The 19,646-nt window shown below is 35.9% G+C and overlaps 1 protein-coding gene across 3 annotated transcripts in view; it reads right to left on the bottom strand.

The window, feature by feature from the left end:
- LRFN5 (leucine rich repeat and fibronectin type III domain containing 5) overlaps positions 1-19,646 on the bottom strand; it is a 525,826-nt gene that overhangs the window by 23,365 nt on the left and 482,815 nt on the right. For all 3 annotated transcript variants that reach the window (XM_069082202.1, XM_069082200.1, XM_069082201.1), the window contains one exon: positions 1,565-2,972. In XM_069082202.1, coding sequence (XP_068938303.1) covers positions 1,565-2,952 — 1,388 coding nt within the window. In that variant the 5' untranslated portion in view covers positions 2,953-2,972. The remainder of the gene's footprint in view (positions 1-1,564; positions 2,973-19,646) is intronic.

Here is a 19,646-nt window from a genome sequence, read left to right on the forward strand (position 1 = left end):
TATTTATTTAAGTGATGCTACTATCATTCAAAACCTGTTTGGAATTCCTTTTTGGAATTGCTTTCTGAGCTGACTAATAAGGAAAATTAGTCTCATTACTTTTTAATCAGAAATATTATAATTATAAACAGAACAATCAAGTGTTTTGTTCACTAAAGTTGATTCTGAATGACTATTTGGTTGTTCTCAAAAATCAAATTATGCTCAAAGAATAAAGATCTTCCACTGCTATGTTACCTAATTTCAACTAAGCCTTCATTGCAATAAGGCAATCTTTTTACTGTGCTCTAATTAATAAACTATGATCCTTAAATAGTGACTTTCAAACTTGCTCTTCTCTTCTCTGGGCATCATTTACTCATGTCCTCTCACATCATGCTTCACTGAAATTTTTTTGGCAATTTGCCAAAGATCTCTCTTTTGCATCTGATTTCCCCACTATAACCCCTCCTTCTCATCTTAAATCCTCCTTATCAACTGATTCCTTCCATGATTCCTTGAAACATGCTGAATTAGCTCATCATTAAAAATCACCACATAGATCATAAAATCCTCATGAATTATTGTCTTATTTCTCTTACCCTTTTCAGATAAATTCTTTTGAAAAAACCTTCTATATGCAGCACCTCCACTTCCTCTCTCTTCAATCTTATCTTCAGTCCTCTTCAATCTGGTTTTTTACCTTATCATTTAATTGAAATTGCTTTTTCCAAAGCTGTTAATGTTTTTTTTTTAATTACCAGATACAATGACTTCTTTTTATCCTCATTTTTTTACCCTTGTAAAGATCTGCCAGTGTTTACCACCTTAACCTGAATATTCTCTATTTTCTGAATTTTCATGACACTACTCTCCCTTAGTTCTCCTCCTACTTGACTAACCTACTTACCTGCACCAGGAAGCCATTTATGGTACTGCCCCCCTAAATAAACACACACAAGTCCCACCCCAGATACTAGGAAATTCTCTAAGGTTATAAATTTCAGAAATTGTAGCAGGTAGAGTTCCTTCACTCAAGACTTCTCCATACCAAAGAAATTAAGGCAAATTCATTTCCCCTTATATATATAATCTTCACCTTTAGAATAGGGGAATAGAGGGACAGTTTTTACTTTTTATTTGTATCTTCAATGCTTAACTCGGTATCCAGCACATTGTACATGCTTAAAAAATGCTTACTGATTGATTATTAAGTGCATTCAAAATAATGAAATTTAGATTCTATGGACAATTCCAAAAAGTGAACTCCAAAAATGGTCTGTGAAAGATGTAATAATCATTTGAATCTGATATATACACAAAGATCAGTCTCATTACCTTGTAGTTAGGTCTCATGCAATTGGAAAATGTTACATGTAAATTTATGATATTAAAGACAATTTAAAATATTTATTGATAATATTTTGTTGTGTCTGTCTTTTAGCTTTATAATAATTACTAGCAGAAAAAAGTGTTATGTTCATACTAGTCATGGTCATAACTGGTTAACAAAAGAGCATATACAATAGCGTCATACGGTGAACTCTAGTATTAAGAATCCACAATTTCCTTAGCCTTTCCTTACCTGTAAACAAGTGAATCATCATAAGTACCATTGTACTGAATTTGGAACATACGTATTCCAGGTATATTTCTTTGAAAATTGAATTTAAGTAGTGCAGTAGAGGATGTTGCTTCTGCTACTACAACTTTTTTATCTTGACTCATTTTTGTATCCCCATTACTACTACTCGCATTAGAACCTGACTTAGTAGAAGTCGAAATGTCTGAGGACCCAGGATCAGGCTCATGAATATGATTTGTACTATTTAACAAATGAGGGAGTTTGATTATATGAAGATCCACTGTCTGTGTTGCTTCCCCCGCAGGATTAGATGCAATGCAGGTAAAAGAACCTGTATCCTTTACAGTTGTGATAAGTATATCAAGTGTTCCATTATCATAGACAAGAGATCGTGTTGCATTTGAAATGAGCTTTCCTTCTGGAGAAATCCAGTGAATTGCAGGCTCAGGATCTCCCCTAGCCTTGCACCTCAATGTAGCTCTTTGACCTTCTAATACCCTCATTTCATGTGTATGCCGAGTAATGAGGGGAGGTTCACACAAAAATTCTTCCTCTGGAATTGACCAAAAATACCGACCAGACAAAAGTGTAGGAGAAGCACAAGTCTCTAAGTCATCTTCTCTTGAAAGGCGTCTCAGCCACAATAATTCACAATTGCAGTGCAAAGGGTTTCCACCAAAACTTAATGCGAAAGTGGATGGGCTGATGATTCCTGAGGTTGCTAGTACCTGAGCTCGCTGAAAGAGAGGATCAGGCGGTAGCTTCTGCAACTTATTTGATGTTACATCTAATCTAGTCATCTTGTGTAAGTGAGAGAAAGTCCCTTTCGGTATGTGGTCAATCATATTGTGATCCAAACTAAGTGTATGCAAGCTAACCATTTTTTCAACAGCTTCCCAAGGTATATTTTCGAGATTGTTGTAGGATAAATCAAGCTCCTCAAGGGCTAAAACATCGTCAAATGCTGTAGAAGAAATTAAAGTCAGTTGATTGTTGTTTAGAATCAAGTGATGGAGATTGGAAAGCCCACTGAACATATCATTTGTGATCTTAGTCAGTCTGTTACTATTCAAATGTAAAGCCCTCAAGTTGCGTAAATCAGCAAAAGCATGGGGTGTTATAAAACTTATTGTATTCCGGGATAAGGTCAAGTCCACCAAGCTCGTCATATTGGCAAAATCTTTCCTTTTAATATTTGTAACAAAATTGTCTGCCAGTCTGAGTTCCACAGTTCTTCTATCAATGTTTGGTGGAACAAATAAAAGACCTTTCTTGGCACACAGAGTTGCAAGATTAGGAGACAAAATCTGACACACGCAACGCTTTGGACAGATCTGTGCTCTCACTGCTATGCCAATGAACAACAGGGAAAAAAGCAGTTTTTCCATTGTAGATCAAGTTTAGAATCCTATAAAAGAGGACACAAAATAGAGTGTTAACATTTAGTGACAAATTTATCCTTGTATACTCTCTAGAGTGATTACTTGCCATAAAGTTTATCAAGTAGAACATAAACATCCATTGAGTCAGCACCAAAAATCAGTATGTTAAATTTTATATAGCCTCATGGAGTACTGGAAAGAGACTAGATTTGAAATCTGACAATGCTTTTTGCTTAATGTGTGAACACAGGCAGTAACTACATTTCTTTACCAGTTTTCTGATAACTAATTAAGTAATTTGTTCCAAGGTTCATGTTACTTTAAAATTATTAAATGAATTAATTCAGATTAGCAAAAAACTATGACATTTAAATGCAGTGTGAAGTCTTTGTTTAATTTTATAGCTTAACAACTTTGTTACAAAAGCACTGAGGCTTGGTGAGTTCAAATCCTAATTAGGACACATACTCATTGTATGACTATATGCAAATTTTAAATGCTTAGTGTCCCTAGCAACTCTTTGAATTTCGTTTCTTAATTTGCAAAATGAAAATAACATTTCTTATACCTGTTTTATATAGCTATTGTTAGTAAAGCACTTTAGAAGCCAAGAGCCTTATAAAACGTGTTTCTATTTTCATTTCTATTGTTTATATATTTTGAAAATGAATAAAATCTTTAACTGTATATCAAAGTCTTCAAGCACAAATGACAGAGCTTCAAAGGGATTGCTTTAGTCTATTTAATGCCTTATTAAAATTATGAAGTTTGGAAATATAAACCAAATTTCAAACATTACTTTAAAATTTGGTTAAGTTGATAATTTTATCTCACTAAGAATAAAGGTCTGAAAAAGTGATTTAAAAGATCCCAAGGCAACTTGGATTGAATTATAACACTTTTCCGAAAGAGAAAACAAAATCTACCTAGAATAAAATTTAAGAGGACTAGCCTTCCCGATACAGTATAACCAGATTATCATATATCTGAAATTAGAATCCAGATCTTTTGGCTCCAACATTCAAATTGGAAGTAGATTATTATTATTATTATTTTTTTGCTTTTTGGAGAGCAATTGGGGTAAAGTGACTTGCCCAAGGTCGCATGGCTAATTTTTGGGTTAAGTGACTGAGGTTGGATTTGAACTCAGGTCCTCTTGACTTCAGGGCCAGTGCTCTATACACTGTGCCACCTAGCCTCCCTGGAAGTAGATTATTTAAAATAAAAAATGCTTCTGTTTTATAAATTACAGATTTAGCTAAATTTAGGATTTCTACTTGTAATATCTGAGTTAGTCTTGACAAAATAGTTATTCTGTCAAAGCACAAGGCAATACTTACAACAGTATAGAAATAAAAAATTCTCTAAATAACTTCATTTTGTATGCATATAGCACACTATATATACACACATTTTCCAAATAAAGAAATACCCTCAAACTGAAAATAGCTTTTTAGTGGTTAAGCAATCTTTTAACCAAAGACTATTACAGAATAAATCCTCAAGTAGATGGGTAATTATTTGACAATTAGAAAAAAAGACACATTTACTTTTTTTATAACCAGCTAAGATTATAATCTATTCTTTATAGAAAATATCATACAACCATCTTGTAAATTCAGTTAAAGGAAAGTTGTTGAGCAACTGCAGAGATGATCAAGTTGTGTATCCCAATTGTAATCAATTCAATTATAGTCTGTTTTGTCCTCAAGGATAGTTGGAGATGGATGCATTTTCTCATAACTAAGACATTTGCTCCAAAGCTCATGTTATTTTAAAATTATTAAATGAACTAATTTAGGTTAACAAAAACTCATGACATTCAAACACAGTGCATAGTCTCTGTTTATACTTATAGTTCAACAATTTTGTTATGGAAGCACTGACATGTTACATAAAAATGCTCAACTTGAAATCAGTGATATCTGTGTTCACTGGCATCACAGAGCAGAAGACTAATCTGGCACCATCAGTCTACCCAGTTACTCAAGGATGGAGTGAGATACTGAGGAAAAGTTTGCTCCCTCTATAATTTTCCTTTCTGATTCTAGTCTATTTACAAACACGATAATAAAATCTATTTCTTTATGGAAGTGTTTCCAGTGACCTGAATTTTTATTTCAACTACAAAGAGAGTAAATGTTAACTAGAGAGCATTTACATTTAGCTAGGCTAGGTTTTTGTCTAAAGTGTTAGGAATTTTCTTAACTGAGACTCAGAGCAATTATAATTGAAATCATTTTTTTTCATCCAAAATAAACTCACTAAAACAGTGGAGGATCGAACCACATGTGTTTTAGATACTTCTAGGTTTTAAAAAGGTACTATAATTAATGTAATGAGTGTAATTAGTGTTGTTTAACCATTAAAAATGAAAATATTACAAAAGTATAAACTTTTTGTGATGTCAAAAAAAATCGATCTGGTTGTTTTATTCTAAGAATTGACTAATAATATTGTTAATGCATATGCCCATTAAAGGCACTGAGAACTGAGTGGTTCTTGACTAAAATGAATGTTTTGCATTGTAATTGGGAAGGCAAACACAATACTATGAAATGCATAGCATTTTGAAAATTTACATGATGGGAATATGAGAGAGAGAATAGAATTATAAATATATAAAATAATCTATGTGTAGATAGATGTATACATATTTATAAAATACATAATGTGTAACATAAGTATATAATATATAACAAACATATACTATATGTGATATAATAATATAATTATAATATTACATAATTATTTTATATAATATGATATAATAATTATAATGTAAAGACATTATAATAAAAACATATATTACATATCATATATGTCACACATGCAGGCATATCTATCATCTATCTATCTATCTATCTATCTATCTATCTATCTATCTATCTATCCATCCATCTATCCATCTATCTATTCATGTTGTGAATGGGGCTAAAGATGATTAATTTAATGGTTTAGTTTATCTAACTTGCAGGCTTTACATTTGAATAGTAACAGACTGATTAAGACCATAAGTGATATGTTCAGTGGGCTTTCCAATCTCCACCACCTGATTCTAAACAACAATCTAGACAAAAAAATTTCTACAAACTTTTAGTTTAATAATTAGTCATTAGTTTAATAAAATTAGTTTAACAATTAGTTAATATGGCTATTCCTTGTAGCTAGGTGGCACAGAGGCTACAGTGTCAGTCTGGAGTCAGGAAGATTCACTTGCTAATGTCAGATACTTACTAGCTCTTACTAGCTGTGTTAGCTGTGTTACCCTGGGCAAGTCACTTTATCCTATTTGCCTCAGTTCCCCATATGTCAAATGAGCTGGAAAAGGAAATAGTAAACCAATTCAGTACCTTTGCTAAGAAAATACCAAAAGTGGTCAGGAAGAGTTGGACTGGGCTGAAAAGACTGAACAACAACAAGGTATTCCCTCTGAGCTGAAGGAGGATTCAATTCTATGACAACTCCACCCTACAGTGGACCATAGGAGCAGAGATTTTCTTTATTCAATACCTCTACTCTGCTACTCAGAATTAGATCAGGTCAATAGCAAACAATGAGAGGAATGAACTTGTCTTAGGCAATTACCTCAGATGGAATTATCTCCTTTCCTTTATTAATCCAGCTTACTTTGTGTTACTTAGATCTTGTACATGACTTGGATTTTTGTTAAGAGAAAACCCCTGAATGAGGTTTTGCTTTGCTTTAGGAAGCATATAATTTTGTGGTTCATAGAAATATTTTTTGAGGTAAACAGTGATGCTGGAATTCTATAGGGCCCCCTTCAAACTACTGGCTCAAAGTAATTCACAGTTTCAACAACAGACTATGCTATATCCCCTTTGATTAAATTCTTTTTTTTCTAAAGCAATTGGGGTTAAGTAATTTGCTCAAGGTTACATGGCCAGTTATTTTGTGTGAGTGCTAAGTATCTGAGGGCAGAACTGATCCAGGGTCTCCCAACTCTGGGGAGAGCATTCTTACTCACTGCACCACCTGGCCACCCATGATTACATTTTTAAATGTTTGAGAATGTTTTGTTTACTTTCATTTTTAGCTACACCATTATGGTTGTTGTTTGTCCTTCTTTTTGGAAGAGTTCCAATAACATCATAGGGTGGTCCTAACTCCTGTGTGAATTGGATTTAAGTGAGGCAGAATTGTAAAAAGTCATCTGCCTCACTTTCCCTTCCAAAGTCATTGAAGTTCAATGGCAAGAAAAATGTCAAGATGACTGGCTATGACCTCTAGAATGCAGTGTCTTTGGTGGCTTTCATGGCTGACCAAGCACTAAATGCTCCACAGCATGTGCTTCAGTCACCCTCTTAGCTGTCAGAACAAACTGTTGTCCCCCATAATTTTTCATTTGTAAATCTGAGTTTTCATAAGTTACTATGATAAAAACAAAAAAAAAACAGTATGGAACAGGAAATGATTATGGTGGTGTCCAATCTGATTTCAAGGTTTGAAAAGCTGTATAGTGATTATCAGTAAGTAATTGTAGTTATAAAAATATTTTTTCCACTTAACTGTATTATGTTTTTAAATGTTTTCTATATTGTTAGAGACATTTGAATCTATCTACTTTATAAGTGGAACTGTTTGATATTTCTTTTGGTCTAGAAATGCCATAAAATAAATTGCTTGAGACATTAGAAAGCTATAAACTTTGGAAATTTGTAAATTTTCTAATATAATCCACAACATTCCATCTTGTAGAAGTTCATCATGCTGTGCATATTTTCACCATTTCAAGGAACTACAAGGAATTGCATGTGTAGGAATGTAGAGAAAAAGACATAGAATTAGGGGTGTGTGGGAGAGAGAGAGAGAGACAGAGAGAGAGAGACAGAGACAGAGAGACAGAGAGAGAAAGAAAGAGAGAGAGAGTGAGTTAACCTTTGCTCTTCTTGTAGTTGAAATAATATTCAAGTTACTGGAAACACTTCCATAAAGAAATAGACTATATTATCATGAGGTAAATTAGAGAGGTGTTATAGGAATGTAAATTTTTAAGATCTTCCCTGCCCCTAGATTAAGTGCACCTGCAGCCTGTGATGGAAGGCTTGTTTTTCAAGAGATATTTTGTGATTGGATAGTGGGTCAAGAGGTTGTTACATTCTCTGAGCCAGGAGAAGGTTATATAAGCCCTGATGGGAGGTTTTGCTTTGGGGCTCACTTTGAGAAGTGTTGTATGATTTGACCAGATGAGATTCTGGGCAGCCGTTGTTGAGAGACCCCAGCTTTGACAACCCAGATGTTGATGCTTCCCTCTCTGGTAACTGTGATTAGGTATAGATATATGTAATGGTTGGACAGATTGGAAGCCTGTCTGCTGAAATGTTCTTGTAACTATGCTTGTAACCTCTGTATATTCTGAAGTTCGGGGTACTGACCTAGGTAAATGATATATGTTTGATTGATTAAAGTAAGGTTGTTAACTTATTTTGAGTTGCTTTCCTTTAGAAAAGCAGATCTAAGAACCTGTGTTGGTAGCCACCCTGGGGATACTGAGGTGCTTGCTGCTACAAAATGGCAATGAGGGTGGGATCTGCAGAATAAAAGGAAAATATGGGGCTTAGGATAATTGTTTGTTTCCCAGTTGTAGTAGCTGTGACTCTGTGGAGCCATGGACCAGGAGAGAAAAATGGCCTGCATGCTGACTTCACTGAACTGAGAGCACAAATGATGAGCTGCCTGCATCAGGACCTGGGCAGAAGCTAGGAGCAGCTGCCCACTGCGGGAGGAGAAGAAACCCAGAAGTTTGGAATTCAGCCACCGGACAAGATTAGGCCTGTGCGGCAAAGCCACACCACTGAATGTGTTTCCTTGCTGCATCCCAGTTTGGGACCCGGGGGAGGATGGACTTGTGACTGGTGGGTGGGGTGAAGTGCCATGGACTACCAAGCAACCCACCTATTGGTTTTGTTGCCCCTCAGAGCTTGGGAGCAGGGTCTGGAGCAGTGTGAGGGGAAGGATACCCCCCTCTGCCCAAAAGAACTTTATTTGGACACTTGTTTTGAATTGAGGTGATAATGCAATGCACTTTGTGTTTGTTTAAGGCCTTGTGGCCACTTTGGTAACTTTAGTTATGTATCTTGCAAATGTGACCTAAGAGATGCCAATGCTAATTCAAAAGTAAATTGTCTATGCTATGGGCATGAAAGATCTTGGGGCCGAAATGTAATGGGAATGCATTAAAGATCTTGGGGCAGAATAATATGGGAATGTACATTTTTAAGATCTTCTCTGCCCCTAGGTTAAGTGCACCTGGAACCTGGGTCAAGAAGGTTGTTACATTCTCTGTGCCAGGAGAAGGCTATATAAACCCTGATGGGAGTCTTTGCTTTGGGGAATACTTTGAGAAGTGTTGTATGATTTGACCAGATGAGACTCTGGGCAGCCATTGTTGAGAGACCCCCAGTTTTGACAGCCCAGATGTTTATGCTTCCCTCTCTGGTAACTGTGATTAGGTATGGATGTATGTGAGTTTTGGACAGTTTAGAAGCCTGTCTGCTGAAATGTTCTTGTAACTTATGCTTGTAACCTCTGTATATTCTGAAGTTTGGGGTGCTGACCTTTTCCCCCTGAACTAGGTAAACAATATATGTTTGATTGATTAAAATAAGCTTGTTAACCAATTTTTAGTTGCTTTCCTTTAGAAAAGCAGATCTAAGAACCTGTGTTAGCAGCCACTGTGGGGACGCTGGGGTGCATGCTGCTACAAGGGGGAGAAAATTTTCCTCAGGATCTTACTCCATCCCTGAGTAACTGGGTAGACTTATGGTTCCAGAGAAGTAGTAGCAGCAGTAGTAGTAATAGTAGTAGTAGTAGTTGTAGTAGAAGTAGTAGTAGTAATTCTAGACATAGTAGTAGTTCTAGTCATAGTAGTAGTAGTAGAAATGTTCACATCTATGAGAAAAATATAAACAGTGAAAAAAGAAGAGGAATATTCTACAGAGAAAAGGTTTTTTCTTTGTACTTATATGGAGCCATGATTTTATTTCTACCTATTTTTTCTTCCTTTAACAGTGAAAACTGAATACCCTCCAAGCCTTTTCATTGTATGAAGTTGTTCATTTTTTTCTCATCCATAAATCCTTCAAAGAATACCCTCCCAGAGCACTAAAACCATTTCTTCAAAATTTCTAATATTTTATGGGTACTAAAAATAAATTTTATCTATAGTAGTTCATACGTAATGATTTAAAAGAACTAATCATGGAGCAGTAAGAAGTTTTTCATTAAAACATGCTTTATAATGAAAATATCAGGCCTTTTAAAATAGTACATCTGACAAGTGATTTGTTGAAATGCACAGTGTCCTTCTCTAGGAGAAACAATTAATTTGATCTTCTATCCTAACTTCATAGGAGTGGCACTTTCACACAAGTGTCTCACAGAAATGTTGCAACAAACTTTTCTATCTGAGTATAACTTGTGGGTTACCTTGAATCTATTTTGTACTATATACCAATTTAGTACTTACATTTTTAAAAATAACTTTAATTTTTTTCTCATCAGCTTAGCAGCAAATGTGAGCATTTTCACATTTTAAAAATGGATAGAATATTAAATCTCATATAGTTTGAATTTCTTCTAAAATTATATAACAAATTCAACACATTAATTTCAAAGTTTTGTTACTCAACTGTTTACTTCTTTACCTTCCGTTGCCTTCTGTACATTTGTAAAAATTCTACAGACTTCTTTCTTTATTTTTTCCTTTCACTATTCTCACTATCTCAAATCCTCCCACACATAGAAAAAAAAGAACCCATTAGAGCAAATAAACATATTAAAGTAAAACAAATCCATGCATTTGACATATCCAGAAATGTATGTTTCAGTCAGTACCTTGAAATCCCTCACCTTTTTGTCAGACACTGGACAGAATGCTATATCAAAGATCTCGGTAGTCATGGTTGGTTATTCCATTGATCTGAATTTTTAAAACTTCCAAAGTTATTTGTCTTTAGAATATTATAATTATCAGAAAATATTTTCCTAGATTTGCTTTACTATGTGACGTTTTGTAGACACCTTCCTAGATTTCTCTGAATTATTTTTTATTATTATTTCCTATGGCACAATAACATTCTGCTACATCCATATGCCATTAATTCTGCCATTCCCCAATTAATGGACACTTATTTTGCTTCTAGTTCTTCCCTACAATAAAAAGTGCTACTATAAATATTTCATGAATATGTGGATCTTTTCCCTCTATTTTTTTTTTGCAGTATAAGTTTAGTGGGGGCATTACTAGGTAGATATAGTTGTTTTAAATTTTCATTTCTTTAATTATTAGAGATTTGGAACATTTTTTCATAGTCCTTCTGAGACTTTGTGTATCTTTCCTCAAGAACACTATTCCTATTTTTTGGACATTTGTTTTTGTAGACATGTGGAATTTATCCATTATTGCCAAGTTAATTTGAAAACTCCATGATCTTCCTTTCCTAGGTATATGTTTCAGTCTTCTTCAGTGGTACATGTCAATATGATTGTAGGGCAGCCTTTGTGTGTGCCAACCTGCAGGAAAGGGAAGTTGCATTTACCTTCATCCCCTTCTTAGAAATCTGCATGTACCTGGACTGTGAACTGATCTTTGAAACAACACTAGTCCATCCCATTTTAGAAATGTGCACCTATCAAGATTGCCTTCTCCTACAAAATTCTCTTTAGAAGTGCACATAGTTGGAACCTGCTGTCTGGCCCATATAATATATTTCCTCTGTGTGTTATAATAAATTCGTTTTTGTCTCATTTTCTTGAACTTCCATAACTCATTGGGGCAGAGACAAAACCAAGATTTTTTTTTTCTTTCCACAAGGAATGGCTCTTATTCTTATACATCTTTGTCAATTCCTTGGGGTATTAGGCCTCTATCAGATAAATGAGATATAAATATTTTCTTTCCAATTTTAAAGGACATTGATTTTGCATTATAAAACATTTTTTTTAAGTTATGAAGTTAGTCAAGATGGTGGAGTAGAAACAGGACGTCCATGCGGCTCTCACTCCCACCTCCTCCAATTCATGTAAAAAATTAGTCTAGACAAACTTTGGAGCACAGAACCCACAAAATGACAGAGAAACTAACCTCCTGCTGAAGACAGCCCAGCAGGCCGGCAGGAAGCAAACAGTGCAGTGCACTGGGAGCCCAGGCCAGTCCCACATGAGCCCAAGGTTTTAGTCTCAGGGCTGCCTGACCAGATGACTGCTATGGGGACTTTATATCACCAGAAGCAGTAGTGGTTTCCAGGATTATCAACCCATAGATGCCAAGGACAAAGTGAGAGGTCAGTGTAGACTTTGCAGAAACAGGGAATTTGGGAGTGCAGTCTGGCCTTTGCCCCTGTGGCAAGAAGCTTGAGGCTCCAACGGTGTGCCACCACCACATGGCTGTTTCAGAGCCCCAGGCTGGCAGATTGTAGGGGGACCAAGCGACCAGTCTGAGGGGAAATCATTCTTTCTTTTACCTGCTTGGATCTGGATCACTGTCCTGGGTGGAGGTCCTTGGGTGTGTGAACAGTTTGCCAGAGAATGTGTGAAGGCTTCAGAGAAGGCACACAAATAAGAGCTCCAGCAGCTGCAAAAAAACCCCAGCAATTGGAATAAAGCTCCCCTTCCTGGTAGCAGAGTAATACTGTGGCAAAAGGCTCAAAAGTCAAGTAATTAAGTGGCAACATGAGCAAGCACAGGAAAGAAAGCAAACAGAACAATCCAAAAGTAGACTCCTATTTTGGGGAACAAAAGGATCAAAACACATAACAGGAGAAAGATGACAAAGTCAGAATTCCTGTACCAAAGGTTTCCAAGAAAAAAATGAACTGGTTATAGCTCATAGAGGAGCTTAAAAAAGATTTTGAAAATCAAATGAGAAGTAGAGGAAAAATTGGAAAGAGAAATGAGAACAATGCAAGAAAATTATGAAATGAGAGTCAACAACCTGACTGAAGAAAATAACAACTTAAAAATAGACTAATCCAAATGGCAAAAGAGGCTTAATGAGGAGAAGAATGCCTTAAAAAGCTGAATTTGCCAGATTAAAAAAGAATCTCAAAAGTTCACCAAAGAGAATCATTCCTTCAGAATTAGATTGGAGCAAATGGAAGCTTGTGACTTTATGAGAAACAGATCCAAAAAAAATGGAAAAAAAAAGAAGTCAATATGAAATATCTCATCGGAAAAACCACTGATCTGGAAAATCGATCCAGGAGAGATAATTTAATAATCATTGGACTCCCTGAAAACCATGATCAAAAAAAGAACCTAAAAATCATCCTTCAAGTAATGCTCAAGGAAAATTGCCCTGATGATTTAGAACCAGAAGGAAAAATAGAGTTTGAAAGAATCTACTGATCACCTCCTGAAAAGGATCCCAAAAAGAAAATTCCTAGGAATATTATAGCCAGGTTCCAGAGCTCCCAGATCAAGGAGAAAATGTTACAAGCAGCCAGGAAGAAAAAATTTGAATACTGTGGAAACAATCAGAATAACACAGGATCTATCAGCTTCTACAATGAGGGGTCAAAGGGCTTGTTATATGGTATTCCAGAGGTCAAAGGTGCTGGGATTAATACCAAGAATTACCTACCCAGCAAAACTGAGTATAATGTTTCAGGGGAAAATATTCAGTGGAATAGAGGACTTTCAAGCATCCATGATGAAAAAAACAAAGTTGAATAGAAAATTTGACAGATACAAGAAACATGAGAAGGTAAACAGGGAAAAGAAATCAAAAGGAGCTTATCAAAGTTGAACTATTTACATTCCTACATGGAAAAACAATAATGGTAACTTATGAAACTTTTCTCAGTATGAGAATAGTTGAAGGGAATAGAAATGTGTATATGTATGTATATATATATATATATATGTGTGTGTGTGTGTGTGTGTGTGTGTGTGTGTGTGTACATACATATATGTGTCTATATAGGAGGCCATATTGGTATATGAATACATATGTGAGTGTGTGCATATGTGTGTACAGGTACACATAGACAGAGGGCACAGGACCAATGGGAATAGGAAGAGAAAGAGGAAGGGATGGTACTTAAAAGGTGAAATTAAGAGATGAGAGAGGAATATAATGAGAGGAGATGGGGAGAGACACAATGGGGTAAATTATCTCATATTGAAGAGGCAAGGGAAAACTGTTACAATGGAGAGGAAGAACAGGAAGGCAAAAGGTAATGAGTCAACCTTATTCTCAATGAATTTCACTTAGGGACATACACACTAAATAGGCTATTTCATCCTACAGGAGAGCAGAGGGGAAGGGGATGAGAGGGGGGATAATTGAAGGGAAGGCAGGATGGGGGGAGGGACGTTGGAAGCACCCACTTTCAAAGTAAGGAATAGAACAAGTGGGGCATGGGGTAGGATGAAGGGAAATATAGTTAGTCTTTCACAACATATCCACTATGGAAAAGTTTTGCATAGCTACACATGTACAACCTATATTGAATTGCTTATCTTCCCAGTGAGGGTGGGTAATGAGGGAGAAAGGGAAAGAATCTGGAATTCAATGTTTTAAAATCAAATGTTTAAATACATATATATATATTATATATATACACATATACATTATTTTTAAAATGTTATGAAGTTGAAGTTATCTATTTTGTCTTCTGTGATCTTTTCGATCTCTCATCTGCTTATGAATTCTTCACCTATCTACAGTTGTGAAAGATATCTCCTTTCTTGTCTCTTCAAGAGAATATTTAATGATGTGGTACAGGGAGAGTATCAGTATCAACTTAGATACTGGGACAGGTTGTATGCAAGAGACTTATAACCTTCTAGTCACTTTACTATAGACAAAGTTGATAAAGGATGAAGAATTACTGACCATGACAAAAATTCTTTGGAGAGGCCCTGATATTCCTGGAGCTGCTCCTGTGAATCATCACCACCTCACATCAACGAAAGAAATCTATGACTATATTGTTGATGTCAACATCTGTGGCATGACTCTGATAATCTTCCTGTGGCTCTTGTTAATCATTAGCACTTTATATGAGGAAACCCACTGGCAACTTTAAAGATGTAGTGTGATGTAGATCACATGGACCACACTGTAAATTGAGACTTGATCTTTCTAAAGGAATGAAAAAAGCTTAGTATTTCTGACTTTTATTTTTTAAATTTTGTTTCCAGGATTTTTATTTCGTTTCTATTTTGTTTGTTTCTGTTTCCCTTTTTCCCTTAGTTCTCTCCATGCTGGGAGAATTGTCTCATAATAGACTTGAGGTTTAATCCTTCCAAATGTGTGGGAGAAGGGAAGACCTAGAATAATTGACATTTTTTAAAAAAAGCAATTGGGGTTAAGTAACTTGCTCAAGGTTACATGGCAAGTTATTTCTGGGTGTGGTGCTAAGTATCTATAATAATTGACTCTTGCTCTTCACATTTGTTTTATTTTTGCTTTTTCCTTTCCCTCCTTCACCCTCCTTTAGTACTACTCATAATAGGAGAAATTTCTAGTCATTGAAATGGTGGAAGTTCCTTTAGAAGATCATTAGGATCTTGCCACCAAGGGATGGTATGTGATAGAATACCATTATTTTCCTGACATGACTTCCCAGATACCCCTGACATAGTTCTCACACTCTCATGCATCCTAATTTGTCCCAGTTCCTCTGATGAAGCTTCCTGGTCTGAGAGCATAAAAGGATCTACCTGTGTATAGTCAAGGTCCATTAGAGGTAATGAATAATTGAGACTAATAACTGACTAGATGCAGTTTTCAGATAGAGATAAGGAAGATCACCTCCAGAGAAGCAAAGTGCCACAGTATTATTTCTGTTATTCTTGCTCTAAAGGCAAAATAAACCACCTCTTTTCTTTGTCAAATGTTCACTTCAAACGTGAGTGTCCCATTTTGTCTCTACATTAAACCTGACATGAGTGTGCTGGCTTTACAGTTGCATAGAGTTCCATAACCCATAAAGACTCTATAATGCAAAAAATAATGCCCCCCAAATGACCCTATCTCTAACTTGTGAACTTCAAAATTATGCTTCCTTTACTTCTGGTTCTTCCTGGAACTTCCCTCAGTACCTGGGATTTCCTTGCCTTAGAACAGCTCATCACAATGAGACCCACACACTCTGAAGCATCTTTCTGCACAGTCCACCCCATTTCTACTATTGATGACTTCCTCCTGGAGATTTGCTTCTGTGGAAGGGCATGTAATGGCAAGCTAAATAGCTCTTTGTTTCAGCTATTCAAGTGTCTTTGAGCCTGCCTGTGATTATAACAAGTGTTTGTTAGAAACAGGACCTGTGAATCACACAGGTGGGAGGAACTTGCCAAAGACCTGAACAAGAAAAACTTAAGTGTAAGGGGTGGAAAAGGAAGGAGTTCATGATATAAAAGCTTGAGCACAAGCTGGGACTGATCAGAACTGGGAGAAAGGATGGCTGTGGTGCCGGCACTCTGTCTGTCTGTTCTGTGTGTGTTGATGTTATTTTGTCAGGCCTGTCTGCTGATAGAGGACATTGCTGTTGTTATAGAAGCCCTGGGACCTTACTGCTAATTCAGAAGCCCTGAAAGAGGAATTTCCTGCTGTCTGTTTACAGAAGTCCTGAAGGAAGGTTTTACTGATGTTTTCAGAGGTCCTGGGACTTTACTTATGATTTGCATCAATTTCTCAGACAGAGACACTGTCTGTTGGTCTATGTTGATTTCACAGGCAGAAAATGAATCAATGATAGTACCAGCAATGTGTGTGGATATTGCTGTGGCTCTGCTAAGCTTAATGTGTGGAGCTGGACCAGGAGCTGAAAACTGCCTACTTATGAATCCAGGTGATGGTTGGGTGAATTCAGCTGGGATCATAGAAGAGGAGCCAAGGAGTTTGGAAGTCACCCATGAGTCAAGATGAAAGGATCTTTACTTAGGTACTTAGGGCTGGCTGAGGAGATTAAGACGATGAGATTTTGGTGTGGGAGACCTTTGTACTTTGTATGTTGTCCCTTAAGATAGATTGAGTTAAGAATGTTTGGAAGCCAGTCTCCAATCAAGATAAAGAAGACTTTCTGGCTGACAAGATTAAGATAATGTGACCTAGGGTTGGGAGACCTTTGTACCCCTTAAGGATGATCGAGTTAAGGACTTACTGAATGATATCTTTTATTTAAGACTATGTGACCACTTTAGTAATAAATTGTTATGTTATATCATTATGAATGTTGTACTTTGGTTCTTGTGAATTTTTTGCTTTAGTTTATTGCTGAATAAATAGAGAGTTCACTATACTATGTGATCAGAACCTTAAAGTTATTAACAGCAGCAGTCCTCAGGGGTGTTGCTTGTGCTTGGTTTTACAGGGTACAGGCAGGCTTGCCTCCATATTGCTCTCAGTCCTATTCCTCACCCTCTAGACTTCAAAACTTTGTCCCAAAGCAGATAACTTTCTACTCTCTCCCCTTTTAACCCCTTTTTAGTTTCCTTTGAAGTATTATCTTTGTCCATTAATCTCCTTGAGGGAAAGAGCTGTGTTTCTTTTTGCCTATATTCCCCTTTCACAGATTAGCACAGTATCTGAAACATAGTAAATTCTTAATAAATTTTCATTTCCTTCCTTTTTACCTATAAAAACCTTTTGAATAAAGGAGAAGACAAAGAACTAATCAAAATAATCCCTAGATCACATCTATTAAAAAACTATTCTTAAAACTCATCAGTCAATAAGTATTTATTGGGGTGGCCAGGTAGCACAATGAGTAAGAGCACCGGTCCCAGAGTCAGGATGACCTGAGCTCGAGTCTGGGCTCAGACACTTAGCACCCACCCAGAAACACCTGGCCATGTAACCTTGAGCAACTTACTTAACCCCAATTGCTTAGAGGCGGCCAGCTGGCTCAGTGAGTAAGAGCACCGGCGGCCCCAGAGTCGGGATGACCTGGAATCAAATCTGGGCTCAGACACTTAGCACCCACCCAGAAACACCTGGCCATGTAACCTTGAGCAAGTTACTTAACCCCAATTGTTAAAAAAAATAAAGAAAAATAAGTATTTATTAAGTGCCTTCTATATAACAGTCACTATAATAAACACTGGGGATATTAAGGAAACCAAAAGATAGTCCCTTCTTTTAAGGAATTTTTAAGGATATATGCCAAATCCATCTTCATGGACATATTCTACTCCTCCTCAAGCACCAATGCTATTCCACAGAGAGTTGGCCCTCTTGGAGCATGGGAATCACCAGGGTCGATTCCACTCTCTGTAGCTATGAAATCATATGATATATAAGGACTCTATCTTATTCTTAATTTTTACTCCTTACATTTTCTGAAGTGCCTTCTGGACCTACTGGCATTCCACCAATATCCAGTGGTCACTATTGTAACCATTGAGTTTTTGATGGACAATTTTCCACTTTCTAAAGTATGTGTATGTATGTATTTATATATATATATATATATATACATATATATATACACACACACATATACACACACTATATATGTATATATACATACACACATACTATATATATGTATATATACACACTATATATATATATATTTATATATACATATATATTCACATATAAAAAATTCCAGTTTGAATACTCTTGGTACAATTGACAAAAAAGGTCTCAAAAAACTCTTAAAGAAAACTCAGCTCTTGAACCTGGATATTCACTTGGAATAATTAGAAATGATATTATAAACTTTGAAATTATTTATTTGTATTTTTACGTTTTTGAACTAAAGAAAATGAAAGTACTAAGTATATTAACTAATTCTTGGGGGAACTTTTGGAATAGGATTTTTCTTAAATTATGAAGCCACACATTTATGATCTCTATATTAATGTGGACAATAATTACCTATAACTTGTTGGAAATTACTTCAAATGCTTTCTATGACATCTTTGTTTCCCTGAATATTTCTGAAAAATCATTTTGCCAGGTTAATCAAAAGAAGAGCAAATAAATACCTCTGAAAATGTTGAACAATATTGTCTAGGGAGTAAATAACCTTTAAGCTCCTGGGATGAAATTCTGGAATATATATATATATATAATTTAAAATACAGTTATGAATTAGTTGTGGATTATGAGTGATTAGTTATTTTGGTTATTAATTTATTAGTTATGAATTAGTGCTTATCAAGTGTTAAGAGTGTATTTGCCAGTGTGCATATCCTTGAACATTGAATGTTAAATATTTTCACTTTCTACCAGAGAGAAAGAGAAAAAGAAAATCCATCAATAAGCAGCAAAAGGTTGATGACTTCTATACTCTCCAATAAAGTTTGGCAAATGCAAAGGTTAAAGCTAGGGTAATGAAAAGGAGTATCAAAACAAGTGGAGGGAGAGGATATGCTCCATAGAACAGTAGAATGGCAGATGAATATCCTGTAATGGAAGATAAGAACAGCATGATAGTGGGAGGAGTTCAATAATTCATTTCAGAGACTACCAACTTTGAGGGAAGGTTGTGGATGTTTTTTTGACAACATTCTATGCAAGAAGAGGTATGTGAGTTCCTAGAATCTGTTGGTGCCCAGATGTTAGGGAAAGGCAGCAAATATCATAGACTGAGACTTCTCTTAGCCATTCCTAAATTCTTTACAATCTGACCTCTAACCTCATAAATCAACTAAAACCACTTTCTCCAAACATATTAGGATTTCTTAACCACCAATCCAATTGGTCATATCTCAGTCCTAGA

The sequence above is a fragment of the Petaurus breviceps genome, unplaced genomic scaffold (assembly GCF_028583685.1).
Source record: "Petaurus breviceps papuanus isolate PSGF00001 unplaced genomic scaffold, PetGlider_PUasm1.0 164, whole genome shotgun sequence".
NCBI lineage: Eukaryota > Metazoa > Chordata > Mammalia > Diprotodontia > Petauridae > Petaurus > Petaurus breviceps.